Source organism: Camelina sativa, chromosome 3, assembly GCF_000633955.1.
Source record: "Camelina sativa cultivar DH55 chromosome 3, Cs, whole genome shotgun sequence".
Classification (NCBI taxonomy): Eukaryota; Viridiplantae; Streptophyta; class Magnoliopsida; order Brassicales; family Brassicaceae; genus Camelina; species Camelina sativa.
In genome coordinates, this window is record NC_025687.1 from 3,071,550 (window position 1) to 3,083,047 (window position 11,498).

General features: G+C 36.6%; 3 protein-coding genes across 5 annotated transcripts in view; 1 reads left to right on the top strand and 2 right to left on the bottom strand.

Annotated features, from left to right (window-relative positions):
- LOC104765480 (transcription initiation factor IIA large subunit-like) overlaps nt 1-785 on the bottom strand; it is a 3,408-nt gene extending 2,623 nt beyond the window's left edge. The window contains exons 1-3 of the mRNA XM_010489202.2: nt 669-785; nt 381-575; nt 5-169 (exon numbers count right to left, since the gene is read on the bottom strand). Coding sequence (XP_010487504.1) covers nt 5-169; nt 381-506 — 291 coding nt within the window. The 5' untranslated portion in view covers nt 507-575; nt 669-785. The remainder of the gene's footprint in view (nt 1-4; nt 170-380; nt 576-668) is intronic.
- LOC104765495 (putative protein TPRXL) lies at nt 3,111-3,842 on the bottom strand. The gene has a single exon (XM_010489218.2). It carries the CDS (start codon nt 3,586-3,588, stop codon nt 3,256-3,258), a length of 333 nt encoding a protein of 110 aa, XP_010487520.1. The 5' UTR covers nt 3,589-3,842; the 3' UTR covers nt 3,111-3,255.
- The window catches only part of LOC104765515 (ATP-dependent zinc metalloprotease FTSH 10, mitochondrial), a 6,168-nt gene continuing 2,138 nt past the window's right edge, over nt 7,469-11,498 (top strand). The window contains exons 1-8 of one of the 3 annotated variants that reach the window (XM_019243336.1): nt 7,469-7,908; nt 8,021-8,255; nt 8,376-8,444; nt 8,787-8,920; nt 9,045-9,524; nt 9,618-10,385; nt 10,615-10,842; nt 11,104-11,151. In XM_019243336.1, the coding sequence (XP_019098881.1) occupies nt 7,858-7,908; nt 8,021-8,255; nt 8,376-8,444; nt 8,787-8,920; nt 9,045-9,524; nt 9,618-10,385; nt 10,615-10,842; nt 11,104-11,151 (2,013 nt within the window). In that variant the 5' untranslated portion in view covers nt 7,469-7,857. Of the gene's footprint in view, nt 7,909-8,020; nt 8,256-8,375; nt 8,451-8,786; nt 8,921-9,044; nt 9,525-9,617; nt 10,386-10,614; nt 10,844-11,103; nt 11,152-11,498 lie in introns of all 3 variants that reach the window. The other 2 variants (XM_010489239.2, XM_019243335.1) reach the window with 2 other exon arrangements.

Here is an 11,498-nt window from a genome sequence, read left to right on the forward strand (position 1 = left end):
TTACCGGAGGGAAGAGCATTTCAGCAGTGGGAGTCTCATACTCCTCAGTACCTTCATAAGGAACATTGAGATCATGAGTCAGTGGACCTCCAGGAGTTGGCTTCTGAGCCGATGACCTCTCTATTGGTCCGTTCAAGACTCCAGCTTGCATCATCTTCGTCTCCCAAATCTACTCGGAGAAAAACACACAGGTCCCAATTAAGCTCCAGAAATAAATTATGGATTCAAAAAACCAAGTAAAAAATAGAGAGATGAATTCCCCAAAAAACCCTAGTTGCATTGGATCAAATCCAAGCCACCCACATCGGCGAATTAACTAAAGATATTAAAAATTTGAATCATTTAGCAGCGAAGGAAGAAAACTCTGATTGAAAACTTACTCCTTGAAGCTCACTGAGAACACTCTCCCCAGGACCTCCGTTGTTAATAAACTCCTCTCGGACTTTGTTGACGACATCCTCGATAACTTGGATATACACAGCGCTCGTTGTCGTAGTTGTACCCATCCTCTTCTCGGCCCCTTCAATCTCCTTAATTTAATCCCGGCGAAAACCCCAAATTCGTTCTCCAAGACTCTGATTTTATAAAGGCAACATTTTAGGGTGAATTGCCCAAGACAATTGCAATACAATCAAAATAAAAAGGAATCCGAGCTCGTTACGGCTCACCTAGGGTTCGGCGGAGGAGGTAAGACGGAGGAGTCTGGGACTGGTAGAGATCGGCGACGAAGCGTAAGAGAGAGAAGACAGAGAGATCAGAGATCGAGAGAGGAGCGGTCAAGACAGAACAGCAGCGAAAGAATATAAATAGGTTTGGATCAGATCACATCGCAACATAGACACGTGTCATCATCGCCACGATCCAGATTTTGCTTTCTTCGCGACAAGTTTTTTTTCTCATCACCTACACGATAATTGTATTTTAATAATTAAATTAAAACCATAAATCCACTTACAGAATTAACCAAAAACTTTAAATGTTTTCTAACCACTATTAGAATATTCAGCACAATATGGATATTAATATTCTATCAGTTAAAATTATTTTTTCCAAATTAACCGTAGTCTTCTGAAAATTTATATTTAATAAATATAAAAAACCCAAGTATCATCATCTTCTAGCTTGAGAGTAAAATGAGAGAGAGGTGTAAACGTTATTTGAGATTTGTGTTTTGAAATTTTCTTCTCATATACATAGTTGATGCCAATATTCATGTTCTCCCACCTTGTTTCCCATCTTCCTTACTCTTCTTTTGAGACTTTGGGTTATTAAGTACCTTTTGAGACAATCGTTGCCATTTTTTTTAATGATCTTGAACTGTGAGTAGAAATGTCTAACAAATTTTTTTAGAGAATGTCTTAATTAAAAGCTTACGAAATAAAAGTATTTTTTTAATATCTAAATAGAACAAGAGTGTAATATAAATAGTGACAAAATATATCATATTATATTTTAAAAGTAAAACAAACAAAAACTTGTAAAACATTTAATATTGTGTATCCGCTAAAGACTAAGTGAAATTTTATCACCTGTTTCAACGTCTAAAAAAAAGTCATGGCTCAAGCCTCCTGCTACTAGCCTACTAGCTAGTTTCCCCTCGATCAAAACGAACAGTCGCCACAAAATAATTCTGATTCAGACTTAGCCACTTGGTTCAGCACTTTCAACCGTCAGATTTTCACTCTGAAAAATTCCAACGTCTCTCTCAACACCACGTCATTCTTTTTTTGAATAAAAAAAATCTGTGTAAAATATGTTTCTGACACTGTTCACTTTTTTTCTCTTGTACTTTTGTGTTTGGTTTCCCACCTGAGAAGTCTGAGTTTCTTTCTTTCTTTCTTTCTTTCATTTTTTTTCTTTTTTCTTTGCCTTTTGTATAATTGTTTTTTCCTGTTAAGAGTTTCTCCGTACGGTTAATTTTTATTTTCTTTTGCAATAATTGAAAAGGGCTGTTGAAATAAATCTGTAACGTGATCACTTATTTTCTGATTACAATCCAAAATTCTTATGATCATGACATTATCGTCAGAGTCAAAAAGAGACAAAGATCGAGTGGTTCATAACTTTCCATTGGATTCTTCAATATCTCGATTTTTTTTCTTTTTTTTTTCCCCGCTCTCTAATACAAGAAGATTAATTTCATTTCATGTCACTAACACGGAACAGTGTCCAAGTACGTACATTCTAATGCATAGTATAGTAATTCTATCTTATACTTCTAATTTTCTTTGATATTTTTGATTATTTTAATATTTCTGGCTTTATTTATAGTAAATTTAAGTTAGGTAGAAGAGGGAATCTTCCTTCTATATATATCAAAGAGACAAGAAAAAAAAGTAAGAAAAATTAATACTGCCATAAGATAAATAATGAATAAATGAAAATAGGTAGTACACTAAATATATACAACGTCATATCTCTCTCAAATTAAAAAGATTTCTGTAACCTTTTTAAGAAATTATTCTGTTTTTATGGGATATTTCTATTCTAAATGGGTTTTAGCTGTACAGAATCCAGTTAGCCTATATATATACTATAATAATAAGAAATTGAAAAAGAAGTTACAATTCCAATATTTCTGGTGTAGGCACTAGGCAGGTGATATAATCAAAACAGCATCATGCAACTTTATTGACCATATTATCATCATCATCTTCATAATTGTAAGTAAATCCATGACATTAACTAGGCCCCCATTAAGATATGGTTATGAAGTCTAATCACGGCTATAAAAATAGCATAAAACGTTGCAAAAGCCATGCGACGACAACAAATAAATTAGTAGAAACCAAAAAAAAAAAAGACTATGTGAAAAACACTCAGATCTGTTGACCAAAAACAAAAGAAACCTCAGATCTTTGACCAAATAAATTATCATTGGTTGTTATTAGTATTAAATTTTATTTCATCATTTTATTTGCCAGACATTGAAAGTGACTATTCGATTTAATCCTAACAAAATAATTGTACGTCTCGACACATCGACCCTCCAGATTGTGGCATATAGTTTCACTTTAAAAAAAAAAAAAAACGTTCGATGTTTTCAATTTTCCTTCATCAGACGACACACTTTTAATTATTTATACCTCTCTCTGTAGACATGATGACTCTGTCTTATCAAAATTAATAGTAATATATTATCAAAAAAAGAATCTCTTCTTACAATGTACGGAAACTTGCAGCAACTTAGAGTAGTAGAGAATCAAACTGATCTAATCATTTAAAAAAAAAAATGCGTGAGATCTATCTATCTACCTAGGAATCATGTTTATGCCAACAGACAAGCATAGCCACACACCTTCTCATGATGTAAAACCTTCCCTTCTGTTCTTTGGCCAAGCTACTGTACTTTTGAGTTATGGAAGATGACCCTTTCTCTTTTTTCGAAGAGCTTCTGGACATTGAAGACGAAGAAGAAGAAGAAGGGACTGAGCATTTGGTGGATGAGCTCCGTACGAATGCAGGAGCTTTTGAGGAGGAGGCACTCGTTGAGTAGCTTCTAGAGAACTTGGATTTAGATGAAGTTGAAGAAGATGAACACGACGCAGCTAATGCATCTTTTTTCGACAGCTTCCACTTCTCGTCCATGTCTCTGTGACTCTGTGTGTTTGCAGAAGAGTTATGGAAATAGAAAAGAGAGCTTCTGACGACTCTGATGAAGGGCTCTTTGTTTTTTTTTTTACTTTTCGTTTGATTGTGAGTTTGTGGTGATTGAGCTTAGAAGGAAAGATAGTGATCTAGAAAGAGGGAGAGAGAGAAATGGAAGCAAAGAGAGGGATAGTGTCTCTTGCTTATGTCTAATATATAGTCAGTGCTTCCAATATATAACTAAGAATGAGCTGAAATATTGAATTAGTTAAATTAAATCGTATAATTCGGGTAATGTGCAACTACTAGTATTTTTTTTTTTTATATAACAAATTTGGATTAAGTTAACTTGTGGAACTCCTGCACAAAATTTTACACCTAATTAAACTTTTTCAAAGCAGTCATGATTGTACAAAATCATAGTACTAGGAAAAACAAAACAAAAGTTGAACGTAGTTGTATAAAACAAAAAAAATTATGACAGACAGCGAAGCATTTTCATGTTTATTTTGGTATATTCTTAACAACGTTCTATATATCTTTTTGAGTTTTAAGTTTTCAATAAAGCTTTTAATTAGGTTTCGTTCTTAATTAATCTTTCTTTTTTATAGTACAATATTGCAGTCCATTTGTATTTATGAATATTTGTTTACCAGTATTCTATTTTTTATATCTTAATTTGATTACCTTCTGTAAGACGTGGGTATCATCGCATATTGATATTTGATATGCACATTAGCACATAGAATTACGTTTTAAGGCGTTGTTAATATAAATCATCTGTCACATGAAAGAGAGAGAGAGAACACAATAAATTGTACTTATAAATAAAACTGACAGTGGGACAGGAACCACAATAAAATTTGTAGAGGAACACTATTTCTAAAATTGGTTGGTTTAAGAGTAAAGCTTCCACAAAAATGCAAGATTTTTTTTTTTTCATGCCGACGGCTATATATATGTACGAGTCCAAATGAAAAAAAATATTATTATCGATCGACTAGAGAAGGAGACTCAAGTATTCATTCCACTGTACTTTGAATAAAACTACTTCCAAATGACATCTTTTAATTAGACGAAGTTGAACTTTCTTCTAAATGGAAAATTCTACAACACAATTATCTATCGTTGGTACAGTGCGTTGATGTTAAAATAAGAGACATGGTTTGTAATTTGTCTAGAAACGTCTAAAATCTAGGCGCGGACTTGTCTCTCGAATTATATATAATGAATCAGTGGTCTACAATTATACAAGTTTTCAAAAACTGAAAACATTAAAAAAAAAAAAATTGTGTGTAAGTGTATCATTTGGGGAGTGTTTGGAGAGAAAGGAGCAGAGAGGGACGGGGGTAAAGTGTTCCTTACGATAAATAATTTTGAAATCGGGACCAAGAGTAGACAGCTTTGGTCTAATAATATTCCACATGTTTTTTTCTCACTTCTGTTTTCAAAAAAAAAGTCTGGCTTTCTCGAAATTAACTCACTCCACTAATCACAGTATATTAGTACTATATATTAGCATTGCGTTGTACGTCCTTCTACCATTTCTCAATTGGTGAACGTTCATGTTTGTTCGTCCTTCAAAGTCACAAACGTACAGTATACGATGTTGTGTTACAGAAAATCTGTTTAGTAAGAAGTTAGCAAAAAAAAAAAATGTTAAATAAGAAAACGAAACAAATATTAAGATTTATATACCCATATTAAGTGATCTTAACCATGTTAAATCAGAAATCAGATAATCATGATTTATGCACTACACATTGTTTCATCTTCGGATTATAATGTGAAACTAGATTTTCGTGTTTATAAGCTTTTATGATGATAACATGTGCGATCAGATGCTGTTTAATTTTTCTTCTTTTTATATTCTCTCAAATTAAACAATCATAAACCCTTTTTCAGACAAAAAAAAGAAGAAGTTAAAACAATCATAAGATTCATAACCCTTAAATTTTGTAACTTTCCAAAGCTTGCAGGTCCTCTTGGTTTTGATTAGTTCGGGGTTTAACTGGTTCAGTACCTGCTAGCTGTGTGTGGTTGACTGGTTAGTAGTATTTGTTTTTGTTTTGTTTTTAGCTTTGTTCGGGAAATTTAATACTTCGCCGGCTATTCCTCTGACTCAATATATTTATGACTATTTATATTCAGTAGTATTTTTCTATTGCTTAAAATAATTTTTATTAATTTTATATAATATGTAAATATTATATGTAGTGTAATAAACATTTATGGTTTCTATTTTTTTTTGTTGCTTTTATTTAACCTAAAAATCTATTAAATGAAACAGAGGGGGGGGGAGGAAATCAAAGTTTACAGTGTTAAAGGGTTGAACTAATGAACTTTATTTTTAAAAAGGACAACAAGAAAGTTTAAAGGTGAGATTTCTTTCAGGTTTGATAATGGAAAATATTATAACACCCGAAGTTCATCAAAATGTTTTTACCCCAATTCAATCACTGAATATTATTGAATTATGTACCGTCGCACTCCTCGCCCGCCATGACGATTGACGGGAACCGGTTTTTAAAAGATTTTTCAGTAAATAAGTTGGATTAAATTTCTAAATAAATAACTCAACCTATGTAAAATTGCAGATTCTAATAGCTAAACTAAAACAACCTGAATTAAAACTGGTTAGAGACTCCAAAAACCCACACGGTTCAGATAGAATTTTGAACTTAGAAGGGTTTTTAATGTTTTTGTCACCCTGATTTCTACACACGTACGGATCAAAGTAAGAAAGAATCGAGATATAGAGGTAACGAAAGATCCGTGATCCTCTGATCTTGGTGGTCCAAGCATATTCTCATCGTTATTAACATCATCTTGAATTAGTCATGGCCCTTGGACTAGATTAATACTGTATACAACATTAAAGCAGCAAGACTCGAAATATTCATTCCCTCTTACGTTGTGCAACTTGTGCCATACAACCACATAGGACATCGCTTCCAATTTATCCGAAAAAGGTTTATAAAAATTCGAGATGCGTCTGTAACTACAGATAATAATACAAACACCGTGTATACTTCATACTTTAACAAGGGGAAAAAAATACCAAAAAAGGCAAATACTTATATAGCAATAGCAATAACAAGAAGTTCATAGAAACATTGTTTTGCGTATCCTACATCACTATACACCACACAAANAAAAAAAAAAAAAAAAAAAAAAAGAAGCTGAACCACTTAATGTGAATCGTCAAGCCTATGCTTCTATGACGTGGTGCATAATACGCATACATAACATTTAATCAAACCCGCGCCTATTTACAAAATCAAACCAGGAACGGGACGATATATAGCTAGCATATAATTATAATAATACTAAGTCAAAAGATGATTCGCAATCTAAGCGCAGCTAGGTTGTCGTTTAGAGGCTGCCACCACCGAGAAGAACAAGTCTAGATCCGGCGGCTGAAAGTATCCGTTCTTCGGCGGTTCCTTCCTTTTCCCAAAGTGTACCGACCTCTTCCTTCTCACCGGAGGCGGACACGGTGGATATGCTGGTATCCGGCAGTCATCACGTGTCGGCGTTGTGCATCCCATGTTGTAGTCGTCCTCAACGGTCACCGTGTCTCCGTCGTAGTTATCCATTTTTCTCTCGCTATCTTTCCTAATTAAGCGTCTCAAGTCAATGGCGATTGCTTCTTTATTACACAAGCTAGCTAGTTTTGGAAGTGCGCGTAGCTTGTTCTGGAAGTTGCTAAATGCTTGCGGTGTAGAAACTGACACGTGGAGTAACGTACTGCCACGTGCTAAAGCGTAAGTATGTTCAGGTAGTAACAAGTTGCCACACATACATACACACACACTCGTTTATAATGTGGGTTTACTTGGAAACCAGGCCCATTTATCTCAACAAGGGCCCTAAGTTTACCACTCAAATACCGAACCACGACGCTTAGGGAGATTTGGAAAGCCAAGAACCGGTTGGGTTAGAGACCAAACCGGTTGAAATAAACATATGTTGGAGTCTGGAACGCGTTGATGTCGTGGTACCCAAGCAGCTCAAAGTTGTCACATAAAATTGCTCTGTCAACAACAAACCACAATAATAAAATCACAATTTTTTCGTTCTGGGTTCTTTGGTTTCTTTCAATTGCCGCAGCGCATCTTCATCACTTCTGTAAATTTCACTCCTTTTTGCTCTATCTGAAATCGAAAGCTGCTATCTTTCTCCGTTGGGGTTTTGAATTAAAATCTCCGATTTCGGTTTCTCTATCTATTATGCGATCTCAGTTTTCTTCGTCTTGATTCTTCGACAATGATATTCTCCAAGCTCGGTTCCTCCATCGCTCGTTCCTCTCGTTCCAAGGTTCGTTTGAATGTGATACTTTTCCCCAGATGCTTGTTGTTAATCTTGTGTGTTTTTAAATTCCTATTTTTTTTTTTTTTTTTTTTATAAAAAAAAATCCTGGTGAAATTAGGGATTGGTGTACGGAGGTGGTGTGAGATCGGCGATTTTAAGCGAAGGGAGGCTTCGAGCGCCGCCGAATCTAGAGGCGGCGGCTAATCAGGTAAGCGGTGGATTAGGGTTTCTGAGGCGGCACTTTGCTTCTTTAGCTGCTCGCAAGGGGCTTGATGCTGGTGGTGATTTAAGCCGCGTTTTCGCTAACCCTAGATTGCGTCGGTTCTTTTCTAGCCAAACCCCAAAGAAGAAGAGTATGCATTCAAAACCCTTAATTTTCATACGGAATCAAATTAGTTTGTTCATATCAATATGAGTGATAAATTGGTGCCCTTTTTGTTTTTGGATTCTCATGAATGGCTTTTTTTGTGCAGATTTCGAGAACTACTATCCAAAAGATAGAAAGCAAGCACCCAAGAATGAGCAGAAATCCGAATCCAGAGGTGAAGGTTCGTGTGACATTCCCTTATTAACTTTGGATTTCGACTCCGTTTTGTGATATGCAAAATAAATTAGACTATTGGGGAGCTTGGGGAATCATATTATCAGAAAATTGTAGGCTTTACTAAGTGAAGATGTTTGACCAGCAAGGTTATTGATAGGTTATAACTTTGCTGACCAAATTACCTACGGTACTCGCAGTTGTGCTATTGAGAATTCATCAGTGTACTAATGTTTTGAATTACATATATAGTATGGAGGAAATATGTAGGTTGTCATGAAACTATTTTGAAATTTTCTGTTTGAAGCTTTTAGTAATTCGATATGTGTTTGTTGCAATGCAGAGGGTTCGAAAAAAACCGAAAATGAAAATGTTGGGGACATGTTCACGATAGAATTCCAAAATATGTTAATTCCTCTGATGGCCATTGCTTTTATCCTTTCTACTTTCTCGCTTGGTTCCCGAGACCAGCAACAGGCAAGCATGTTTAACTAAACTTTGTTTATTCTGGATCTATTTATCTATATTATGCTATCTATGTAATTGCAGATATGGACATGAGATATATTAACTAATTATCCGTGTATATCTGTTGGTTCAGATTAGTTTCCAGGAGTTCAAAAACAAGCTTCTTGAACCTGGTCTAGTGGATCACATATATGTTTCTAATAAGTCAGTTGCGAAAGTATATGTGAGGAGTTCACCAAAAACCCAAACTGAAGAAGTTGTTCAAGGTCCTGGTAATGGAGTTCCTGCTAAAGGACGTAGTGGTCAGTATAAGTACTACTTTAATATTGGTAGTGTTGAATCATTTGAGGAGAAACTCGAGGAGGCCCAAGAAGCGATAGGCGTCAATTCGCATGACTTTGTTCCTGTCACCTACGTCTCTGAAATGATATGGTACCAGGAACTGTTGAGGTTTGCACCGACTTTACTTCTCTTAGGTACGCTAGTTTTCGGGGCAAGACGGATGCAAGATGGACTGGGAGGTGTAGGCGGACCTGGTGGGAAGGGTGGCCGTGGAATTTTCAATATAGGGAAAGCTCAAATAACTAGAGCAGATAAAAATTCCAAGAATAAGGTTAGCATTTCAATCAGAATGGAATTACCACCCTCATTTCCCATTCATGATGCTATTGGAATTTACAATTGATACTTTTTTGGTTTTTGCCAGATATATTTTAAAGATGTTGCGGGATGCGAGGAGGCTAAACAAGAAATTATGGAATTTGTGCATTTCCTTCAAAACCCAAAGAAGTATGAAGAGTTGGGAGCTAAAATTCCAAAAGGTGCGCTTTTAGTTGGCCCACCAGGGACTGGAAAGACCCTTCTAGCAAAAGCTACTGCAGGGGAATCAGCTGTGCCGTTTCTGTCTATATCTGGTTCAGATTTCATGGAAATGTTTGTTGGTGTTGGACCTTCCAGAGTGAGAAACTTGTTTCAAGAGGCTAGACAATGTGCACCTAGCATTATATTTATTGATGAGATCGATGCAATTGGCCGTGCGAGAGGACGTGGAGGTTTCTCAGGTGGAAATGATGAGCGTGAAAGCACACTTAATCAGCTGCTAGTTGAAATGGATGGATTTGGTACTACCGCTGGAGTTGTCGTCCTTGCTGGAACTAACAGGCCAGATATTCTTGATAAAGCTTTATTACGGCCTGGCCGGTTTGATCGTCAGATAACCATAGATAAACCTGATATTAAAGGCCGTGACCAGATATTCCAGATATACCTGAAGAAGATCAAACTCGATCACGAGCCCTCATATTACTCGCAGAGGCTTGCAGCTCTCACTCCCGGATTTGCTGGAGCCGACATTGCGAATGTCTGTAATGAGGCTGCTCTTATTGCTGCCAGACATGAAGGAGCAACAGTTACTATGGCGCACTTTGACTCTGCAATCGATCGTGTTATTGGAGGTCTGGAGAAGAAAAACCGGGTATGTGCTTTCGCCTTCTCAACAAAGTTCTACTGTTTATATCTGATACTTCATTTTCGGTTCATTTTCGGTTATATTGGAGCCTCCTCGATAGGAGTCTAGGATAGATCTCAAATTTGAAACCCAACAAATTGGTGAAGTATCACTATCAGCTAAAGATTGCATCTTGTTTTTCCCAATGGAAACCTGATTGTTCCTATAATCGTTTTGGGTGGTTTCATGGCCACAGGTAATAAGCAAACTGGAAAGGCGTACAGTTGCATATCATGAATCTGGCCACGCTGTTGCTGGGTGGTTCCTGGAACATGCTGAACCATTACTGAAAGTGACTATTGTTCCTCGTGGCACAGCAGCACTCGGGTTTGCCCAGTACGTTCCAAATGAAAACTTGCTCATGACCAAAGAACAACTCTTCGACATGACTTGCATGACTCTCGGTGGCAGGGCAGCTGAACAGGTAAATCTATCAACGTCCAACTCCTCCTTTTGGTTGTGAAACTGAAAGTGTTATGAGTGAAGGATCAAATATAGGGATATGTCCCAAAATGCTCTCTTTATTGCAAAAAGTCATACGCAAAGCAATAAGCAAAGCTTAAAACTCTCTTTTTGATATCCTGGTATAGCAGTCAAGAACTCTCATTACCGTTTCAGGTCATAAAGCTTCTGTAATATGTTTTTCAAGCTGTGAATCCTGTTTTTTGGTGGGTCTTGATTTCAGTTATTGATAGGAAGAATATCGACGGGGGCTCAGAACGATCTTGAGAAGGTGACCAAGATGACATACGCGCAAGTGGCCGTGTACGGATTCAGCGACAAGATTGGATTGCTTTCGTTCCCGCAACGGGAAGACGAGTTCTCAAAACCGTACAGCAACAGAACCGGTGCAATGATAGACGAAGAGGTCCGAGAATGGGTTGGCAAAGCTTACAAGCGAACTGTTGAGCTGATCGAGGAACACAAAGAGCAAGTGGCTCAGATCGCTGAGCTCTTGCTAGAGAAGGAAGTTTTGCATCAGGATGATCTCGCTAAAGTTTTGGGTGAGCGTCCGTTTAAGTCTGGTGAGACAACGAATTACGACAGGTTTAAATCTGGATTTGAAGAGACGGAGAAGGA